The 21,694-nt window shown below is 33.6% G+C and overlaps 1 protein-coding gene across 6 annotated transcripts in view; it reads left to right on the top strand.

The window, feature by feature from the left end:
• Nucleotides 1-21,694, top strand: part of CSMD3 (CUB and Sushi multiple domains 3) — a 612,506-nt gene that overhangs the window by 354,279 nt on the left and 236,533 nt on the right. For all 6 annotated transcript variants that reach the window (XM_048286482.1, XM_048286481.1, XM_048286480.1 and 3 more), the window contains 4 exons: nt 4,744-4,938; nt 9,159-9,297; nt 14,026-14,213; nt 16,659-16,847. In XM_048286482.1, the coding sequence (XP_048142439.1) occupies nt 4,744-4,938; nt 9,159-9,297; nt 14,026-14,213; nt 16,659-16,847 (711 nt within the window). The remainder of the gene's footprint in view (nt 1-4,743; nt 4,939-9,158; nt 9,298-14,025; nt 14,214-16,658; nt 16,848-21,694) is intronic.

Genomic DNA, 21,694 nt, shown 5'->3' with positions numbered 1-21,694 from the left:
CTTTTGTTGGAAATAAGCAAAAATTAGATTTCAAATGTGTCATCTTTGAGTTATTTCACTAAGCCTAACAAAGATTTTCTAATTAGTTAAGTGTTAGGACTAGATAACAGATATATTTGACTTGAAAATGGATGATACAGAGAATGTTCCAATAACCAAAGGAATAGCAACTCAAAAGGCCGTGATTTTCTGTTTGGAAAATGAGGCAGAAGAGTGTTTTACTAGGTGCAGCAGAACACAGGGACATAGCAACCTAAAACTACATTGGTTTAAGTTGCTATGGAAATGCATACTTACAACCGATTCCTTGTTTTCCCTTTATATCCCAAACCCAGGAGCTGTTAATATTTCTAGTGCCTATGAAGATATTTATAAAGTCAGTCATAAGCTGTATGCATTGAACTCCACAGTTCAAGGGAAAGTATCAACCTTTTATCATATTTGTGACTCCTTTCTGAATGCTTCCCACTTTATATATATCTTTGTTTAATTACAGAGAACAGAGCTAGACATAGTATTGAATATAGTCCCATAAATTACAAGCAATAAATTTATATAGTCTCTTTGCTTCAGTCTAATCTATCTGTTCTGTTAGACAAAATGCACGCATTAAGTGCTGTGTCACAATTGGAGGCATGTGACAGAGAATGCATATTTACTTCCCATGACAAAGGAGTTAATGCAGAGGAGACTAAAATTTGCTAGGTCCATCCATGGGCAGGCATTCCACAAACCAGACTCATGCTAACCTCCCTTTGGGCTGAGGTGCATGAGTATTTTGAGGTGGAGAACATCTTCCAGATTGCTTGATTTATGCTAGCGGGTGGACTTCTTTGAGCTGTTGCTCATTGATTGGGGTGTAGGACATGCTGGGCATAAGCTTAGACCTGCTGTTTATCGCTATGTAGATATTTTTGTTACTGTTTTCATTACAGCTGTTTAATTGTGCTAGCAAAAACCTTATGAATTACATAGCAGCCTGACAAAGGTCAGCTATGGGCCTCTGACATCAGCCTAATTACTTGAGTCATTTCAGCTCAGTGGACAAAGGCACAGACAATCCCAGAGGATGTGTTTATATCCAAAGACTGATTTAGTGTGGTTTATTGCTGTGATAGGGTATGTTCATCACAGCACATTTTTCCTGACAGTCGCTCCTGTTAGACTTTTTCAGTCTCAGTACTTCTCAAGCTAGAATTCTTCAAAGTGCAATGTACTACAAAGTATGATGGTACTGAATGAGCCACGACTTGTTTACACACCTTTAAATAATCTTTCACAATCGTCCTTATTATGAAGTATATTATTTTCTATTCTCTTTTATTTTTTCAAACTTTTGGTTTTTCTCTGATATTTTCTTCTGAAAGTGCTACCTTTACTCCAAAGTTTTGCTACACTTACCAGCTAAAACTCTTGGCAGGGCAATCCACCAAAACAATTAACTGTGCCAGTGGACTTTCTGGCCCTATTTAAAGGACCTTTCCAAGCTGGCTTTAGATGATGTAGTGGTTTGGTCCAAAATACTCATTACTGTTTACCTTCTGTGAGATAAGAATTAGGAGAAACGCAAAGCAGGCAGAAAACTTGAAAGAATATAAAGAAGTTTATTAACAGACCTAAAAGAAGAAAAAAAAAAAATCATACCACACCTTCAGAACTCTTCTCCTCCCCCCACCTTTCTCCCTTCTCCCAGTGACAATGTAAAAAAGACAACCCTTGAGATGTTCAGTCTGTTTACCACTTCCATAATAACCTTGTTCAGTCCATTTAGGAAGAGGAGTCTCTCTTGTCCATGCTATGAACACATTATCACAATGAGACAGCCACCCGGGTTGGTTCTCTGCTCGCATGTGAGTCCCTTGCATGACTTGCAGCTTTTCCCACAACTGCTTTCGAGGGTCCACTCTTGAAATTACTGGGGTAAAATTTTAAGGTTGAACTGTTCAGAAAAAAAAGTTCTCTTCACCCATCTCTGGGAGCATTTCATCTCTAAGAACAGAGGCCCTTCTCCTTCCCTGGGAGCAAAAGGTCTTCTTCATCTTTAGGACTATCTCTAGGAGCATCTCTAGGAACTGAGGTTTTCTCCTTTTCCATTTGGAGCAAAAGTCCTCATCGCTTCCATCTCTCCCTGTTCAAACTTCTCATTAAATTACAGCTGCATCAGCATCTGCCTATCTCAGCGCAGGTGCTTCTGCTCACAAGTACAAGTTGAATGCTCCACCCCCCATGCCTTCATGAAATTACAATGGGTACTCTGATATATCATAGCTTTACAACAGACTTTCAGCTTTAAGCATCTCCTCTTTCTCTTCCCTCAGGTTTTCAGCTCTTCACAGCACTAAAAGGGTTAATCTCACCTAGGCCTTGCAGCTGGAATGCAGCTTATCGAAGTGGAGAGGGGGGAGATCGGAGCTGCTCCAGCTGCCCACAGCAGGGCTGGGGGGGGGGGGAGGGGGGGGGGGGCGGGGCGGGCGTGGTCCACAGGTGGAACAGGGCGCATCGGCTACAGGATGGCCGTGCATGGGGCCTGCAGCCACTTGTCCCAGCACCAGAAATGAGACAGAGAGACTCTGCCTCGGAGTTTCCTATTCTGAAGTGTGGATCACAGAGGCGGTCACAACTTTAAGTGGCTTAAAGAATTGTCCATATTCAAACTGGCCAGCTGATAGGTTCTGTCAGATCACAGAGGAAGCTGTAAGCACCCCTTTGCAAGAACATCACTTCCGGGGCTATGCTTGCTAACCCATGACAGATGAGATGAGTTGTGATTAGCTACATTCCTGCCTTCCTATCTCATGAGATCTCTGCAGTTCCTTCCCTTATATTTTTGTTTGGTTTTTTTGTTTGTTTGTTTTGTTTTTAATGCAAAATGAGTATTTTAATATTCTTCTGAGTTAATAGCAGAATATCACCATCACCCTGATATATTAATATATTTCCTGGCATTTTTCCTGATATTGCTTAATATACCTGTGCAGTCATGGTAGCTGATGAGTATAAATGCCAGGAAAACTGGATCTCCTCTTTACATGTAATAGTTCATAAGGAACTTTTCCATGGTTTCTTGATTTATTGATTATTAGTAAAATATTAATTTATGATATACCCATGTGTTCTTCTTTTAAGCCTAAGGCTTGTAGTTAATATTACAGCTCCACCATGAAGCTTTTTAGAAGTATCAGCAGACTGAATTGTGCTCATCAAGTAATGTAACTGTAGCCAGGCTAGACTAAGAGAGTGACTGCTGTTGGTGGGACAGATTGTCTTTCACTATCTTGCCTCCCAAAGTCATTCTGTGCAGTACAATTGATTTCATAGGAGCAGCAGTGGCAGCAGTTCCTGAGCTGAAATACAGAGCAATTAATTCATTTTTCAGCATTAATAAACTGGTGTCACACACAAACAAGCTAAAACTGGAGACAACATTTATCTACATTTATAGATAACAATATTGAAAATCTGTCTCTGGGTTGTCTGAAAGTAGTAAGAAAAACAGACAATCAATGCCTTCCCTAAAAGTGATGACTGTGAATAAAGTATTGGAAAAGTTTTTGTAACTCCTCTGAAAAAGTATGGGAATGCATAATTTTTAATGCCATCTTTGAATGATAGACAATTATTCAATGAAAGCACTATTTTCATTCCCAATATATATCTGGCATTGCCTAAGTCAAAATGTCAATAAATAAATGCTTTCTCTTGTCTGTTATGATTTAAAATACCTCTGTAATGGAACATCTGAGAAATCTTTCTGCTAAGTTATTGACATATTACTTTTTAAAAGAAGAAAAATTCATGGGGGGATTTGTATATGTTTTGTCTAGCAGACGCACCAGTAAAACTGCAGGGAAAAAAGTGAAAATCATATTTTTAGGACTTTGTCCATTCTGGTGTCTCCACATGTAAACATATTTATGAAGATACAATTTGCAGTCATCATATGTGAGGAAGGTGGATATTTGTTCTCACAGAAAAATCAACATTTTAAAAATGATGAGATGTATGTGCAGTATTCTTCATCAATAAAACAACAAAATACAATAACTAATGCATATAATTTAAAGATAATGCTACAAATATGACTTTTCTCATTTTTGGTAGGAAGATGGTCTTTCTTCTCCAAAAGCAAGGTATATTCTGTAGTAAAGGACATGAACAGTCTGTGTCATAGTATCTACATGTATACAGGGAAATAATTTTTTTCAGTTAACCCAGACCTAAACTTGAAATATTCAAAGTTTCAGGTTTTTTTTCTTTGCCAACATAACCGTTTTTGTCACTGTTCACCAGCTCTCAATACAGGAAACAAAATAAAAGATGGTAGGATCAAGCCCATGAAGGTCAGTATGGCTCAAATGGTGAGCTAGTGAATTACATAAACAAAAGATGAGTAAAGTTTTTGTATCATACATAGATGTTTGCCCTGCCCTTCTGAAGGAACATTCTGTCCCATTGTAACATCAAATAGGATGGGTGTTGATGGAAAGAAGAATTTAGCTATCCCTGAAATCTGCCAGCAACAAGCTGTCCAAGCTGAGATTCATTCTGGAATAACTTTATATTTTAAGTCATTAAGTATACTGTTCTACATTTTCTGCAGTTGAGCAAGTTTTTGTTTCTTATTTTCCCCTTTGTTTCCTAATATAAATTGTTTGTTCTTACTAGCAAACAAAATCTTAAAAATGTTGTCTTCTTTGCAAGAGTTCTATTTCCTCTCCCACTTTTCTTTTTTCTCTTAAAAAGCATTTGGACATAACGAGTGCCCGGATCCTGGAGTCCCGATCAATGCTCGGCGTTTTGGTGACAACTTTCAGCTGGGGAGCTCAATTTCTGTTATATGTGAAGAAGGATTTATTAAAACACAAGGAACTGAAACAATCACTTGTATGCTAATGGATGGAAAAGTAATGTGGAGTGGACCTATTCCTAAATGTGGAGGTATGTAAAATATTTCTAATTCAGAAGAACTTGATATAATGCATTTCAAATTGTCACCAAATGAAGTTGAGATTTTTGCAAATGAACAGCGCAGTGCTTCTGTTCTTGCTGATACAATATCAGATTAGAATGAAGATGTTGATTCCTTTGGGTCTTCGGCTATGGTATTTAAAGCTGTTTAAGATGTTTTAGCTCTCTGTTGCAGTACTTGTGTTTCTTCTATCCACAGTGACTCCTAGGCTGGGGAAGAGTTTCTTTGCAATTGATTTTTCTTTTTATAGAAATGAAGTACTTTCATACATTGCAGCCTAAAAACACAGTGTTATACATAGTTCCTTAGACTTGTTTATACTAATTGACACTAAAATATAATCTTTTCTTCATTACTTGTCTATACTCTAAGATCTTTGTACCTAAACGGGAAAAAAAATAATTCAGCTGTTTGTAATGATTAAAAAATTATTTAATCAATAATAATATAATCACTGCTTTATGGTTTGTTAGTTTCTACTTTAAACAAAAGCTTAGTTCTTATTTTCACTATGTGACTGCCTTCCTGACAAAATTTGCACAATTTTAATACATTAGTGTGACTGCTTATAATATGCTTTGCATCCATGTTTATTTTCTATGATGAATGATTATTGTTTCATAGGTATAAGGTGTGTCAGTTTCACTAGACAAGATAGGCTATAATACCTTTTCTTTATTATAAGATTCATGGATCTGTACAACATTGCTAATAAAATATAAAGTTGCATTTTCAATGTTACATTAAAATCTTAAATTACTGGGAATATTTTTAAGTGTCAGTCCATGCACAAGGATAATCTGATCCATAGGTGATCTGAGACTCTGAGTGGAACATATGTTGAAATCCTAAAGTTTGAGACACAGGTATATTTGAATTAGATGTTTTTTATCAGCTGTAGAATTAGATGTATTTTTTTAATTTACGATAAAAAAGGAAGGCAAATGAAAATATTTTTAAATTAACAATTTAGTTTGGTCTGTTAGGGTGTTCAGAAGTTTTATTGATTGTGTACACCTTTGTCTGTAAAACAGAGTTGTTTGATATAAGCTCTACTAATACCTCATAATTTCATTGTCACAGACATCAAGTCATATGCATAAACTCCACATACTGACTAGGAATGTGACTGATTTCCAGCTTTCCTTCCACTTCAGGAATGCCAGAAATTACAGTATGCAGGAGGGAACTTTTTAATAATCTGGTGCAGATGAACAGGGTCAACATACTTCTTTTTCAGGGCAATCCTGGCTAGCCTCTGCTGGGACTTCCTCCCAGCCCTGCCCATGGCCCAGGATCCTATTTCAGCTCAGACAGTCACTTGATTGCTTGATTGTCACCAGACCCCTTTACTCTAAGCAATTCACTCCTGCTCACATTTCTCAGGTGGCGCTGGATCTGTCTGTGAAGGCACTAACTCAGCTTGTGTGTGCGTGTGTGCGTGTGTGCGTGTGTGCGTGTGTGCGTGTGTGTGTGTGCATACAAGTGATCATCCCTGGTTCCTGGCTTCTTTTCTTTAGTGGAGGGGTCCTGCTTTTGCTACTCCCTGACAATTTTGAATTTGGGACTCTTGTTGTCATGCCTTTCATCTTTCCTGTGTGAGGGCTATATGGAGGATTTTCCCATAATCTCTTGTAATATTGTGCTGCTGTACCCATGCTGAAGCTCTAACCTTGGTCTTCCTGCATAACTCCTGCAAGGTTTAATATCTTGCCATTCCATAGCATTAGTGAAATCTCTTCAAAAAAAACCATTTAAAACTATGAATCTACAAGATGTTTAGTAATTCTGTGAATAGCCTGTTATCCTAAAAGCTTTTTTCATGCTCACATACAGAAATTTCCTTTTTCACCCCCTGCATCTTGCTATACAAAGAATTAAATACAAATGACTTTGTGAGAATTCTTAGATCAGACTAAGAATTTTTTTTTTGCTGTTTGGCATAGGTCTGTGTTTAAAGAGATTCTGCTTGATAACAACCTCTAGTTGTGTTATATTTCTAGAGTTTCATTTTGAACAAATGGGCATTGGGTATCAATCTGTCATACAACCATCAAATAGAACTATAAGAAAGAGCAAGGGATTAAAATCAGTGTAAAAAAGGTCAGGGAAACAATCCTTTGGCAAGATGTCTGGAGAGCTTTATTTTCTAAAAAACAAGGCTCTTTGAGATAAGCCTAGTAGCTCAGCTATTCTGAAGGGAACTACTCCTGGGTTTAGAAAACCAGCATGTGATGGTGAAAGTCAAATAAAAAAAATCCCTTGAATATTTATCTGCAAGAGCCAAAATCAGAGGAAGGTAAGAAACATTTTCTTTAAAGAAAACCAGAAACAAAACACTCCTAAATAAAAAAGAGAAACTATTCCAAATTTAGGCAATCTTCCAGTATGCATTATTTTTAATGCACTATTCATAGGAATATTTTTGTAATAGAGGTTTGGAGCTTTTTGTATTGTAAATGCAACCTGTGTCATGAAAATTTGGTGAGAATATGGAACTTTGTACAAGTTTAGTTATACTGTATTCTAACTATGGGAGTGTACTGGCTCAGAATAAGGCCACCTGGTTCCTATTCTTGTCAATATATTTTGTAGTTTACGGGCTGCATACATATTATGAATATTTAAAAGGGCATATATACAATAAAATATAGAGATTATGAATGCTGTAGAGTTAACCTTCTGGTTGTTGAGGTAAATATGAGTTTAAATACCTTCTTGTTTGACTGGCACTCTTTACTGAAGGTAGTATGCAAAAGAGACTCTAAGGTAAAAGGTGAGAAGCACCCACTTTAAATCCATCAGTGAGTAAAAAATGAAGCATACAGCTGCATATTTAGAAGTGTTTGCAACATACTGAATTCTGAACTCTATAACTTCTAGAACTCTATAACTTCCTTTTCCCTGCACAGTAAGGGAAAGATGGAACATTATGTCCTAAAAAAACCCCAAAAAAAGCTATTTACAACAATTCATAACTTTAATATAGGATCTTGGTATTCTCCTGAGAAAAATGAAGATCAGAAAAATGTGTAATAATTCATGGTCTTCAACTTGAAGTTGTGTCAAAGAGAGAAAAATTAATCTATTTTTTGTAATGGAGAAATCCATAATAATATAGACAATGATATGTTCTGTGCTCCTTTGTCTAAATGAGCAACCAAAAGGTTTTGCAGGCTGTATTTGGTGAAAAAATCACAACCAGAAATTTAATAAATAGCCATGTTTTTGTCAGAAAATGTTGTATATTTTACACTATTTTTAGTAGAGACACTAGTTTGTCAACAGTACAGTACGACCTTTCCAACTTCTTTGCGATACACACTAATAGGAATAGTCAGCTATGACACATAGCTTTTTTTTTTTTTTTTTTTTTTTTTGAGTAGCCTTGTGTGCATAAAGACCACTGGAACAATGATTTTATTAAACTCTATGGTGCAGCTTTCTCTTCCTTCAAAGTAACATGCTTCTGCTCTCTAAATGGAAAAGGCCCTGGGTGTCCTGGTGGATACCAAGTTAAACATGTGTCCTTGCAGTAAAGAAGGCCAGTGGCATCCTGGGAAGGATAAGGCAAGCTGTTGAGCAGGTTGAAGCAGGTGATCTTTCCCCTCTGCATGATTACTGCTTCCAGAAGTATATATTACAATATTTATATATATTTTCTAATTAAAAAATATCAACTAATCTTTGTAAGAATGGTAAGTGTGTCTTTTTCATGAATGAGGAATTTGAACTGCCAACATGCCATGCAAAATGTATGTGGTATGACAGTGGATTCATGTCAAACTTAACAGTTCTCTAGTTTCTAGCTTTATACTCAGCTGAAACTAGGAAGTTTTTCAAGTCTCTCTGTCCACAAGTACAAGCAAAAATAATGACACTTTGTAGAGACTATGTTTTGTTTATGTTCTTCAATGCAGGAAAATGTATTATACACATAAGAATACAGTAGGGGAAAAATTTTTTTCAGAATTATTGAACAGTTTGTTTTGTCTTTTTATTGTCTTAATTCAGTTATCTCCATCTAATTCTGAACACCATAGAGCCTGTCAGCTTTGAAGCCATTGCGTCTTCCTGCAACTGGATTTTCAATCTTTATTCATTCTAATTGTCCTATATTGAAAGTGATAATTATGAATTGCATTTAATAAATTTGGATTATTTACCTTTCTCTTTGTTTCACTTTTAGCTCCATGTGGTGGGCATTTTTCATCTCCAAGTGGAGTAATCCTTTCTCCAGGCTGGCCAGGGTATTATAAAGATTCCTTGAATTGTGAGTGGGTGATAGAAGCTGAACCTGGACACTCTATCAAAATTACATTTGAAAGGTCTTGGCTAATGTTTTTCTTATTTAATGTTTTCCAGTTTTTACTCAGAAGCAGGAGTTATTAGCTTTATCATAATATTAATTTGCACTATCTCTAAAGTCAAATAATTGTATTATCATGTAGGACTTTCTGAAACTCCTTCAGAGCATAGATACTATGTTCAGTGTAATTTCTAATTTGATGTGCTGAAAAGCATTTGAAATTTCTACCCTCTTGCCTATATTGAAGCCTGTTTTGCCCAGTTAAAAATGTTGTCTATTTTTAAATATTAGTATGTTTCATTTGCTTGTAACTATATTGCTATGATAAATTGCTAAGTTCTTTCTTTTCCCTCAATATCACATAATCTTCAACTCTGAAGAATTGAATCAACTGTGAAAACGAAATTAAATGCAGTCATATTTTTATCCACTCTGAATATTTAATTATCATATCAGCTGAGCTAGTGTTGTGAAAGGACTATGTGCTCTCAGGATGGAGTTCCAATGTCCCCAAATTACTGCAGCATTCCACTTTTCCCAGACTGATGTCTGTTACTAACATCCCTTCCTGATTCAAAGGATTGAAATGTGCTGAGCACCTTACATTTCTCATGGTAGCAAGATGTTTGCATTTAATTTGAGCACTTTATCAGAAAACAAGACAAAAAATGCAATAAAGAATGCTATTCTTCTTATGTTTTAGATGATTTTTAATTGTAAATATTAAAAAAATTACTTGACAATCCAGTAAAAAAGTGCCATTGATTATGAAAATTATAGTGTACAAATATCATACAAGTACTTTTCAGTTGATCTATATGCAGCATGTTTTGACTAGGCCTGCTCACACTTGACTTAAAAGAAGGTATTTCTTCATTTTAATGCAATTCAAAAGTTGTTTTTAGCAAGGGATGAAATTCATATTCTCTTAGCAAAATTTGTCACTGTGATAAGATTTTTAAAACCTTTTCTTTAGTACTATAGCTTACACTATATTAAAGTGTTCATGGAACAATATAAACAATCAAAGGACATGTAATATGTGCACTTCAAAGTTATTTTCTATCCTTACCATCACATGAAAGTTAGTCTTCCAAAATCACTAGTATCTCACTTAAAATAATGATTTGCCAAATTTTTGCCAATTAAGATACAATAAAAATTTCAGTAACTCCCTCCTGCTGAAACTTCTGTTAAGTTTTTGAAAAGAAAATTGTCATTTCAAATAGTTGATTTTTAATTCAGCAATTAATTTAAACTACACATTTGGTGTGGACAGTCATTTCAAAGTAAAAAGCATTTGCCTTTGTATTTGCAAAATACAATGCCAGCTGCATTTTTTCTTCGCGCCTGAGTTTTACTAAATCTGACAGTATCTTGCATACATTTTTTGTTCGCAATATATTAATGCCTTGTCATAAAATTGCACAACCTCTATTACTCTTGTGAGTAAGATCAATAAGAACAAGATGTGGTCTCTTTGGATCACAGAGAAAGCTTCTATCCTCTTTATAACACTTTTTTTTTTCCATTGCTGCTTATTTTTGACACTCTCATTACTTGTCAGAAATTGGTCTGATATGCATACTGCTCAGATGCAGCAATCCAGAGATGCCCTACTCACATATAAATGTTTACTTTTATGTATCTTTGTGAAGAAGTACACTTAAAAATACATCTAGGTATGTTCACACAGATGCACTTAGATATATATAGTTACGTCTGGATGCAAAGAAAAAGTTATTCTATAAATCAAATGATGAAAGAAATCTTTATAGTGTAATAAAAGAAAACATTTTGTAAAATACTGTCATTTTTTTATTTACACATTGTTATTTTTCACAGTTTAAATTTGCATTCTGAGTCATTTATACACTAGCTTTTTAAAGACTCATTCTAGTCTTGGCTACCCTTGTTCTGCTGCTCCTGCTTGCAAATTTTCAGCTACACTTTCTTAAAAGAACAGGATAATTTTTTTTGAAATATACACTTTTAAAACTATAGCCAAATCAGTTTCTTATACAATTAAAAAAACCAATTCATATTTTGCCCAGTTCTTTACATTTCAGCTTTGTCCTGAAAAACACACATACTTTTTCTAGCCTTTATTGGTGCAAATACCAAAACTTCCACTATACGTGTGGTTATTTGAAAGGTTTTTAATTTCTTGGTCAGGGAAAAACATTTATAGTACATGTCTAGAACTTTTAAATAATTTTTGGATTTTCTAAGTTTCCCACTTGCAGAGTAGTTCCCTTTTAACCTTCCCATCTTCCTATATCTTCTCTCTTACAACATTGGATAGGAGAAAGGTTCTGCATTCCATGACTGTATGCTAAAGTGTTCCTGTGCCAAGGAGATAGAGACATGTGAAAAGAAGATCTACACATAAAGCAAATAAAATAACTATGAACTTTTGTGCTTTCAGTGTGAAAAAATAACTTTTTCACATATTGTTATATGATTGTGCATGTATATTTTAAAAAGTTTATTTCTGTTCTACAGGCATAACTAAGATAGATAATCTGTTGGTATTTTGTTATAAATCAGTATCTTTTTAGGCTCAATTGAAAAGACAGAAGCGAGAAATGGCGATGCCATTCTTCATTGTAATGAAGTGTTTATCATGAAGCCTAATTATAAGTATTTAAATGTGAGAGATGCTGATAGCAAACCACTGATTGGAGTACTAGTCACACTTGTCTCTTGAGCATATACTGTGCAGCAGGAAATCCTGACACTGCATTGAGCTGATAAGGGTGTCTCTTAGAAATAAAGATGTGTTTTATAAATATTCAGGGACCTTTATCTATTCGAATAAGGCCTCTTAAAAAAAGTGTATGTGGCATCACCTGTGTTAAAACTTGTTTCACTCCTGTCTGCTTGTGAGTCCTCCGTAAGATTAGATGTCACATAGCAGTGAAGACATCCAGGTTAATTTAACAATAGTGATCAGTTAAGTAGGAAGGAACATTGGAAGGGTCTTACATGAGCACCGGGTATTTCTTACTCAGTTTTCTAAAAGCCCCTACTGTTTTCTCACACCAGAGAAAAAACAGTATGTAAATATAGCAGGTATGTTGAGCATCAAGAGGAGAGATATTGAAGGAAAAAGTGACATAAGCATCAGATTTATAAATTAAATTTAAATTGACCAGTTTTTAGCCAAATGACCAAGCAAAAGCATTGAACATAATCCCCCCTTCAAATTTGTTTCAGTTCATCTCACTTGAAAGTGGTTCTTACATTTTCTTTTTTGGGTGATTGTTAATTTTTTTCATCTTCATATTTTTCTGCTGTTTGCGGTGATGCATATAGACCGAGTACTTTTGAGAGGATTTCTATTATGTCTTTGGAGGTTCAACTTAATTTCAACTTGACTGGCCTGATAGTTGCATTGCATTTATAAGGTCTGTGGCTTTTTACACCTTCTGTCTAAAGTATGCTTTTGATACAGGTGCTAAGAAAGCTAAGCAAGACTAAATGATCTGTTTCCAAGATTTCTCTTGTGTTGTATGGATTGCTGGGAAAAAAAAAAAAAAAAAGAGCAAATTATTGCTTAGTAGCTTTTCAGCAGCATGTCATTGTGAGTTCATGTGGGAACTAACAAAACCCAAAATTTTCAGTTTTCCTGCTTCTAGGATTATCCCACTTCATTTCTGTAACTGTGTTTAGTGGGATCAGAACATCAGTAAAAGAAAACACATTTTTTAGATTTAATTTGTCTTCTTGTCTTTTGCCAGACTCCTTTAGATCTTTAGGATCAGATTCATGGGACGTAAATGCTGAAATACCAAGTTCCTCAGTATATTGGCTTTACTCATGCAGTTCTTTGAAAGGATTTTACAAAGCTGAATTAGGCATCTAAGTAAATCAGAGGGAGAATTAAGACTACCTGAAGGGTCTTTGTAAGATCCTGCTGTTAATTGTTGCTTTTTAATTCTGAAAATGTTTTTCAATAATCTATCAGAGTCCGTTATAAAGCAGTATGATTGATCTAAATTCTGTCATAGCAAGAAAGCGATAAACCACTGTCAAAATACCAGACAGGTGTTTGGAATTGCTGATACCATCTAAAACAACACAAGCAAGGAGATATCTAGCAGCACTATCACATGCAGCTTTTCCTTGCTAGGGAGAGCACACATGCTATATTTAAACAGGCATTTTGTTTTTCAGTGCTTTCTAAAAAGGATTTTTAGTTGTGGGGTTTTTTTCCCATAACTTCTGTGCCTATTTTGGGCTGAGTCTCAGCTGGCAGAAAGCCACTGGAGTCAAGGGTCAAGTAATTCTATCTCTGCTTATAGACAATTGTAAGGTAGGAGCTCCAGAGTGTGATTCTTTGATGTTACAAAGTACCTCGATGATATTTGTACCAAATGGATCAATAAACCCTCCATATAATTTAATTGATTATTCAAAATAGCAAAATAATTTTGTGTTATAAAATAGCATATGCAATTAATATTAATCTTTATTAACAAACTGTTTCTGGCTTTTGTTTCCTGCCATACAAACCAGCTCCAGTATTTTAAATTTATTTTGCATCTTTCCAAGGAACTAACCTGAAATTTTATTGTTGCATAAAATATAAAGGATAATTAATATTATTGCACTGATACTGCAAAATAGATTCGTGGAGAAAAAAATATTGTCAGGAAAGGCACATAGTTTAAAAATATGGGTTTATAGAATTTGTTTTAACTGTCTCTTAAATTTGTGCCTCTGTGTGTTCCCACAATTCCAGATTTCAGACTGAACTCAATTATGATGTTTTGGAAGTTCATGATGGACCAAACTTATTATCTCCACTTTTGGGATCTTACAATGGTACACAGGTCCCACAATTTCTGTTTAGCAGTAGCAATTTCATGTATCTTCTGTTTACAACTGATAACAGTCGTTCTAACAATGGATTCAAAATTCACTATGAAAGTAAGTAATTCTGTGTTGTATTATTTGATTTCCCTTCACCCTCAATGCTTACCTCAGTACAGATGTCATCTTGGGTAAATTCCTGTTATTTCTCAATCTGAGAAAAATTTAGTAATGTTAAACTGCAAAATGGATGACCATTAATTTTATTTATATTTAATGTCATTGATGTACTGCTCTGTGCTTTAAGAATCAAAAGATGAAAATGAGAAGCCAATACTTTTCTTCTGGTGTCTGCTTTTATGTCTTAATATTCTGATATTTTATACATTTTTGTGTGTGTAAAACGGCATGAGATAAGAAGGATTATGCAAATTTAAGAAAATAATTGAATTAGTGTTCTGATTAATGTATCTGCAGCTCTAACTGAAGGTAGGGGAAAATGCAGTTTATATAATGACTTGAAAATCAAGAAATTGAATTGGCTAATTATGAATTTTTAGGGTTCTAAAAGCCTGCCTATCAGATTTTTTTCTGACATATAAATATTCTTTTGTCCGTATTATATTCATATAAACTATGCTGCAGAAAGTATCTGTAAGATTTCATACTTTATGAATCATTAAAATTCCTACAAGTTGAAATATTACAATTCAATTTACATTTTGTTTTTCTAAATATAACTTCTGTTTTAATAATTCCTACTTATATGACAAATAATATTTTTACTGTAATCACTATCTGATTTGCTTAGTAAAGGTCATAAGCACATTGTTTGTCCATTCCTGTTTCATACTTCTACTTGTTGGAATTACCACCAAAAAATTTTCAGATGTTCTTAATTTTTAACATTATTTTTTGCAATTCTCACTATTGCTGACCACTAATGATAAGGATATTAAAAACAATATGCATGGAAGTGGTGTTGTCAGATAAAATTTGGATTGATTTGAACTCTAGTGAATGTTAAATTCAGGCTGTTTATTGAAAAAAAATCTATTATTCCAAAATGGTTAACTGTCCTAGCATTCATCCCCAAACTTCCATTTGTATCATCATCTGCATTATGAACAAGTGATGATTTTGTTAAGTTCTCATCCATGCTGAAGTTTGAAGGAAAGCTATCTTAACACATCAGGAAAACTAGATTAAGACTGCCAGCAGCGACCACTAAATTTGTAGAAGGACTGAATAATGTTAAATGGTAAAAATTATGCTTTGGGAATGTGAACAGAAAAAAGAGGAAATCTGCACTTCATACAAATAAATAATGTTTCAATTAAATAAAGTTGGAAAGGAAACCTGAAATTTCTTTATAAATAAATTCTTGAATTTCATTATAAAATCCCATATTTTGTAAAATTGATTCACACCCTACAGTTCTCTTTACACTAGTGGAGAATAAAAGCTAAATTTATGCTGTCAGAGAACATTGAAAATATATATTCTTAATATCTGTACACAAAATAAACAATTTTCAACAGTTGCTTTTCTGTTTAATAGCTCCTGTTTATGCACAGAAGTCTAGTATTCATTTTATTTTTGCTTAATTCTTACTGGTTTCTCATCTTCTGTTATCCGGTACAATCCAATTCTGTTTTCCTTTTTGGGTATATGAATAATAATGATCAATGGTCTCCTACTCATCATTTCTCCTCCCTTCAAATATTGTATTGAAAGCTTTTATATGGTCTTAATTTTCATGTTAATTATATGTTTCCACACTGAATTTCTTTGTAAGGAAGGATTTTTTATGACTTCTGTGTAGGAATAAAAGGAACGACACCCATTAAAAAACTTGCACTGAATACTTCTTATAATTTACTAACTTCAGTATTATTTGTAGAGGGTTGGAGTTTTTTCATTATTATTTTATAATGAACTTCTTTATATGAGCTTTTATATGAACATGTCAGTGGGAAATAATCTAAAAGGTTTCATTTTCTAGCACACATTGAAATTCCCTTTATCAAGTCAACTTCTCTTTACTCTTTTCTGCTATTCTTTATCTTCTCAATGTCTCACATATCACATAACACTAGGTATAAGTGTGATTTATGTAAATAATTGATCTATGTAAATATTTAAAATATCAATATCAAAAGAAATGAAAATAATTTTAGCTATGCTAGCAAATTTTGATCAGGAAAATATAAAGGCTGAAAATCAGAATTTTGATTATCAAATCATCAATTTTTGGTCATCAAAACTTTTCAATATCAGCATCAGGTACAAAATCATTTGATGTTACTGAGACAGCATCAAACTAAATTATGTGATCTTTTTCTTATTTTTTTCTGCAGCAGTGGCAGGATTCAAATTGTGATCCATATCTTGTAATGGTAACACAGAGAAGAATAGTGGAAAGATAATTCACAGTAAATGTGTAATAGTGAAGCCTTCACCTTCACTCACATCACAAGAAATTACTTAATTAATCAAAAAAAAAAATCTACAGTTTATTTAACTTTTTTCTTTTCTTTTCTTTTTCTTTTTTAAATCTAGGTGTAACTGTTAATACTTACTCTTGCTTGGATCCTGGCATACCAGTGCATGGACGTCGTTATGGACATGACTTCTCTATAGGTTCCACTGTCTCATTTAGTTGTGATCCAGGTTATAGGCTGAGTCATGAGGAGCCTTTATTATGTGAAAAAAATCACTGGTGGAGTCACCCACTCCCAACTTGTGATGGTAAGGATTAATAGATTTAGTAGAGAGTACTTTAAAATATACAAATTTTGCCAAACTATTTTTAGCCAAAATGAGTTAAATGCCAGAGGCTGTAAAACCTATATTTTTAGGAAAGAAAAAGAATAGTTCGAAGAAATAAATGTCATATATCTCTGTGATGAGACATATAATCATAAAAGCAGAGAATGATATATAGTTATTTAATTCTGCAGATTACTGACGGTATGTCTATTTGAATTGATGTAACTGTGACCTAACTGATTGCAAAATTTGTGTATATCTTATTGTAAAGCACTTATTGCAGCCTACAAATATTTTTGTTTGGTTATCCATCTATGGACACAGATTGCTGACATACAAAACATGAAATGAAGTTTATTTGTACCTGACTCAAAAACTGCATTTTCTCCTGTTTCATGGTGATCATTGTGTTTCTAGCTTGTTAACAGAACTTGACACCCTTCAATCACCGTGAGAATTTATTAGGGCCACATTATATCTGATGATTATTAAACTAGACAAAAGTGGGATCAACTAACAGGTCTCCACCATATCATTAAATCTGAAAAGTTACATAATATTTTCAGCCCTCTCTTGTAATCTGAATTGTTCATTTTAATATTTTCCCAGTTGGGGTCATATCAAATATATGTAATATTAAGAAAGTAGATTGTAATGTTCATTAAATTATGTTATTTAAGATGTTTGCTCCTTAAAACAGTTTCTGTCCTTGGAGCATGATACATTTTTTTGACGTTAAAAATGTTTTTAGGAATAATAGAACTATTTAATTCTAGGGTAGTATTTAACGAAAGAAAGTCTCCTGAGCTTTTATGAGGTACAGAATATACATGATATTGTATTTTTCTGATACAGTTCTTAGTGTCTCAGGACACTAATTTTGAAAGAAAAATCTGAATGAAGATTGATGAAGAAGCTCACTGAACCATGTGTGATTTGCCATATGGAAAACTATTCATTTCCACTGTATTATTTTATTTAAAAAATTGTAGGGATTTCCTTTGCCTTCACATTGTTTAGTTAGGAAATGCTTTAGGTTTTTAGATTTCAGTAAGTTGAAAGTGTCAGTATATGACAATACTCAAAATCTGTGGTGGTAGAAAGCGGTAAGAATGATCACATGCCTGAAAGTGGCCCTCTGTAGCTCTGCAAGCCCATTTTCTAAAAGATTCTGCATCTCAGTCAGGTTGTTGCAATGAAGAATTGCAGAGTTCCCACGGTTTGCAGTCAGGGGGACTATATTTTGCTGTATAGGCCACAAAACTAAGATGTGTTTTCTCGTGGTCATAGGCACTAGATGGTGACCATGTAAAACAGTATAAACACACTCCTTATGAATACTGTGCTCTGTTGTGAAATAAACTTACATAAGATAAATTTCTTCTTAAAGATGCTGAACTAGTATGCAATTCATTAAGTAAATGAGGTTTCTTTTTCTCCAGAGCACATTGCTAAATGGCAATTGTCCATTCAATAAATATGCTTTAAAGGTAGGATTTAGTACACTTATTCTACTAAATTTTATCAGTTTATGGTTGATATAATTTTAATTTCATTGCTGAATTTCTTCTTTGGGGGAATGTTTTTTAAAACAATCCAGAGCCCTTGCACCCCAGAGAAAATAGGGCATTTCCTAAATGGGCTGTTCTTTGCATAAACTACGAATATGGGTTTGTATTAATCATACCACTAATAAACACACCAGTCACTATTACTGCACATTCAATATGTTACTCTGATGGTTTCTGAGGAGACAAGTTCTTTTTTGGTTGTTCTTTTTGATATTTTCGTCTCTTTTTTATAATTACATTATGTAGTGATGTGGAGACAGGCCATGATAATTGTGCAGATAGGTCATGACAACTCATGAGTTTGTGTAGTTTGGAGAAATGAGTACAAAAGGAAAAAATTTTAGACTTCTTAAAGCAAGTTCTTCCTCAAAGAACATGGTGTTGACTGGAATTCTATTCTTTGAAGGAAAGTAATTTTTTCATTATGTGTTTGATGTTGCACAGGTAAACATCACCAAAAAAAGAGCTAAAATAGATGGTTATGAGCTTTGCTGAGAAAATATTGCTTGTATTGCATTTATACCATGCCAACTACTAACTATATATGATTCACTTTTTACCTATGTATCTGGAAAGCTCTGAATTTTTTAACTGTAATCACCACCCAGTGCTTAACTAAAAAGACCAAATTTTGTCTTATAATGTCCCTTCTATACAAATACTATAAGAGAATTTTGCTTTTAAGCTTTGAATATATGTGAGGAACCCTATTCTACCCAGTATACAAATTACTGGAATAATCCCATCAAAAATTACAGGAAAATTAATGTAAAAGTTAGATATCTAATTAAGAATGTAAAGTGCTCTTTATTCCCTTCATCATAACATGAAATTGAATGCTAATAGATAATCCTTATTCATTACTTGAATTAAAAATAAATATTGTCGTTCAACCTGATCGTCATTTACTTAAGAAAATTAATAAATAGAATGAAAATAATTCAAGCAAAATAAAAAACCTTTAATGCTTATATTGGAAACCCCTAGATGTCCAAATGAATTAGCAAATATGACTTATGCAGTATATGAGGAACATATTCAGGGAATAATGCAGAGGTGTTACCTCCTTTCTGTTGACATCTCTAAAATAAAAATAATACTTCCATTAAAACACAGATGTTAAAAAACCTGCTTCAAATATTCAGTGTGGTAGAGGCCAGAATTGGAAATGGAGAGCACGTCTGGTCTGTTTTAGATTTAAATAAGAAGGTAAAAATGCAAGTTTATATTGTGAGTAATCTAGGCTACATTAGATTCTATTAAACTAGTCTCTTGTGGAATATAACTCAAGTCCAAGGTTTCTTTCTTGAAGCTGAATATGTTAATTTGATGTCCATATCCTTATTTATTTACCCCTGCTGAACTACATCCCATTTTAAGATGCATTGCATTTTCTAAAATTTGGGAAGACAAATGCTGATGTTTCTTGGTCTATAAAACACAGTATGTAAGATTCAAACTCTAATTCACTGTTTCAATAATTTCAAACTATTTTATATGCCACTTTTATTATTCAATTGCACAATAAATGAAAATCATCTCAGAAATAAATTTTTAGTTGGAAGTTAGAGTCAAGCAAATGAATGTAACGAGGCTTCTGTGTGTTTGTTCACATATATATTTGTATTTAGACTTATATATCTACACAAACATATTTCCATACAAAGAGATTTTTTTTCTTTTTTTTTCTTTGCACTTCTTTCTAAACTAGCATGTGTTATTAGTCTTCTTTGATTATGCTTGAAATCTAAAATGAATTGTTATTACTAATCAATTATAATTGTGGGTTTTCTCTTCTCATTACTTCTGAAAACTAAATAGTTTTAAATTATTAGTATTAACAACAAATTGAACTTAGGGAAAAAAGTTGTGGTTTTTTTCTGAAAGCTTGTCTTCATCTTAAGAGTATTTTATCTTTCCAGAGAAAATTGAGATACATCATTGTATGTTAGTGTTTGAGCTGTGGTTAGTGATCTATGGCTAGTCTCTTGAAAAATCTCTACATAAGAAAATGATAGGTGATACCATTTGAAAATGTGAAAAATGCTGATTTCACAGACATCACCATCTTCAATCAGGCCCAAAAACAGTGGCGTTTTTTTGCTGAATTACTAGTGAACACTCTATGTTGAAATACATCGAAAAATGCATTTATATATATCTTTATCCATTTCTATATGTATATATATGTATTATTTTCACTTGATTTATTAAAATAACTGATATGTTTTCTTGATATTTTCTGTATTTTTTGGATATGGGCATCCCCTTCCTCTCACATCCAGATTTCTTGGCATTTCATATCACCATAGTCTTCATAACTCTGAGACTGACTTGTGTTACATAAAAACCAATTAGTTTTAAATAGATAGTAGCTTGTATTTGTAGAGCTCAGGTGACAGCAAACATAATCAGTCGTTGTTGAGTTTTATTGTAATGTATAAAAAGCAAAATTTAAGAGGGTTTCCTGTTAATAAGCATTAAGCTAGCTATACAGGATGCCACCTGCAGGAAGAGAATATACAAACTGACTTTGGCAGTAAAATATAAATATGTTAAAACTAGAACAGAGGGGATGTAATAATAAAATGGAAAGAAAAAACAAACAAACAAACAAATATAAGCAAACATGTCAAAATCTAATGTGAAGTGTCCTAGCAATATGTTTCTGTAGCATAGCTGCTTGACAAGGTAGCTAAGTACTTGCAATTGTTAATGCAGGGATTTTAGAGATGGAAAACATATCTTACTGAAGTAGATTAAAAAAACCTGTCTCATTACTGATCCAAAATCATAGATTCTTATGTGGTTTGCCAGCCTACCCCAGTGAGCCCCAAAAAGGAATAAAACATAATGACAGTTTAGCAGAAGATCAAATGGGTAAAAATAGATCATGAATAAATTTAAGCTAGAAATTATTAGGCTATTTCTAGTATTGCAAGATTGATTTCCTGTAACAGTTTTATAGTAGCATGAAATATGGCCTGAAGTGGAACTTTACTATGAATGACACAAGTCAAGTGTTTTTATTGCAATTATTCATGTACTTTAGGGATGAAGCACAGCCTGCGTATCTCCCACTGAGACATGAGTATCCTGACTAAAGATTCTGAAATTGTTTGGGCCAAAAATTGCTTTCAATATATATTGGGCCATTTTCTAAGCTAGGCTTGCTTGCTGTCACTTTTGTGATTGATCATGTTACTGAGAAAAATGAATGCAGTTGCAACAAAAAAAGTGTCAGTAATCAACCTA

The sequence above is a fragment of the Corvus hawaiiensis genome, chromosome 26 (genome assembly GCF_020740725.1).
Source record: "Corvus hawaiiensis isolate bCorHaw1 chromosome 26, bCorHaw1.pri.cur, whole genome shotgun sequence".
Classification (NCBI taxonomy): domain Eukaryota; kingdom Metazoa; phylum Chordata; class Aves; order Passeriformes; family Corvidae; genus Corvus; species Corvus hawaiiensis.
The sequence above is the reverse complement of the archived record's forward strand: the minus strand, read 5'-3'. Positions and strand labels throughout refer to the sequence as shown.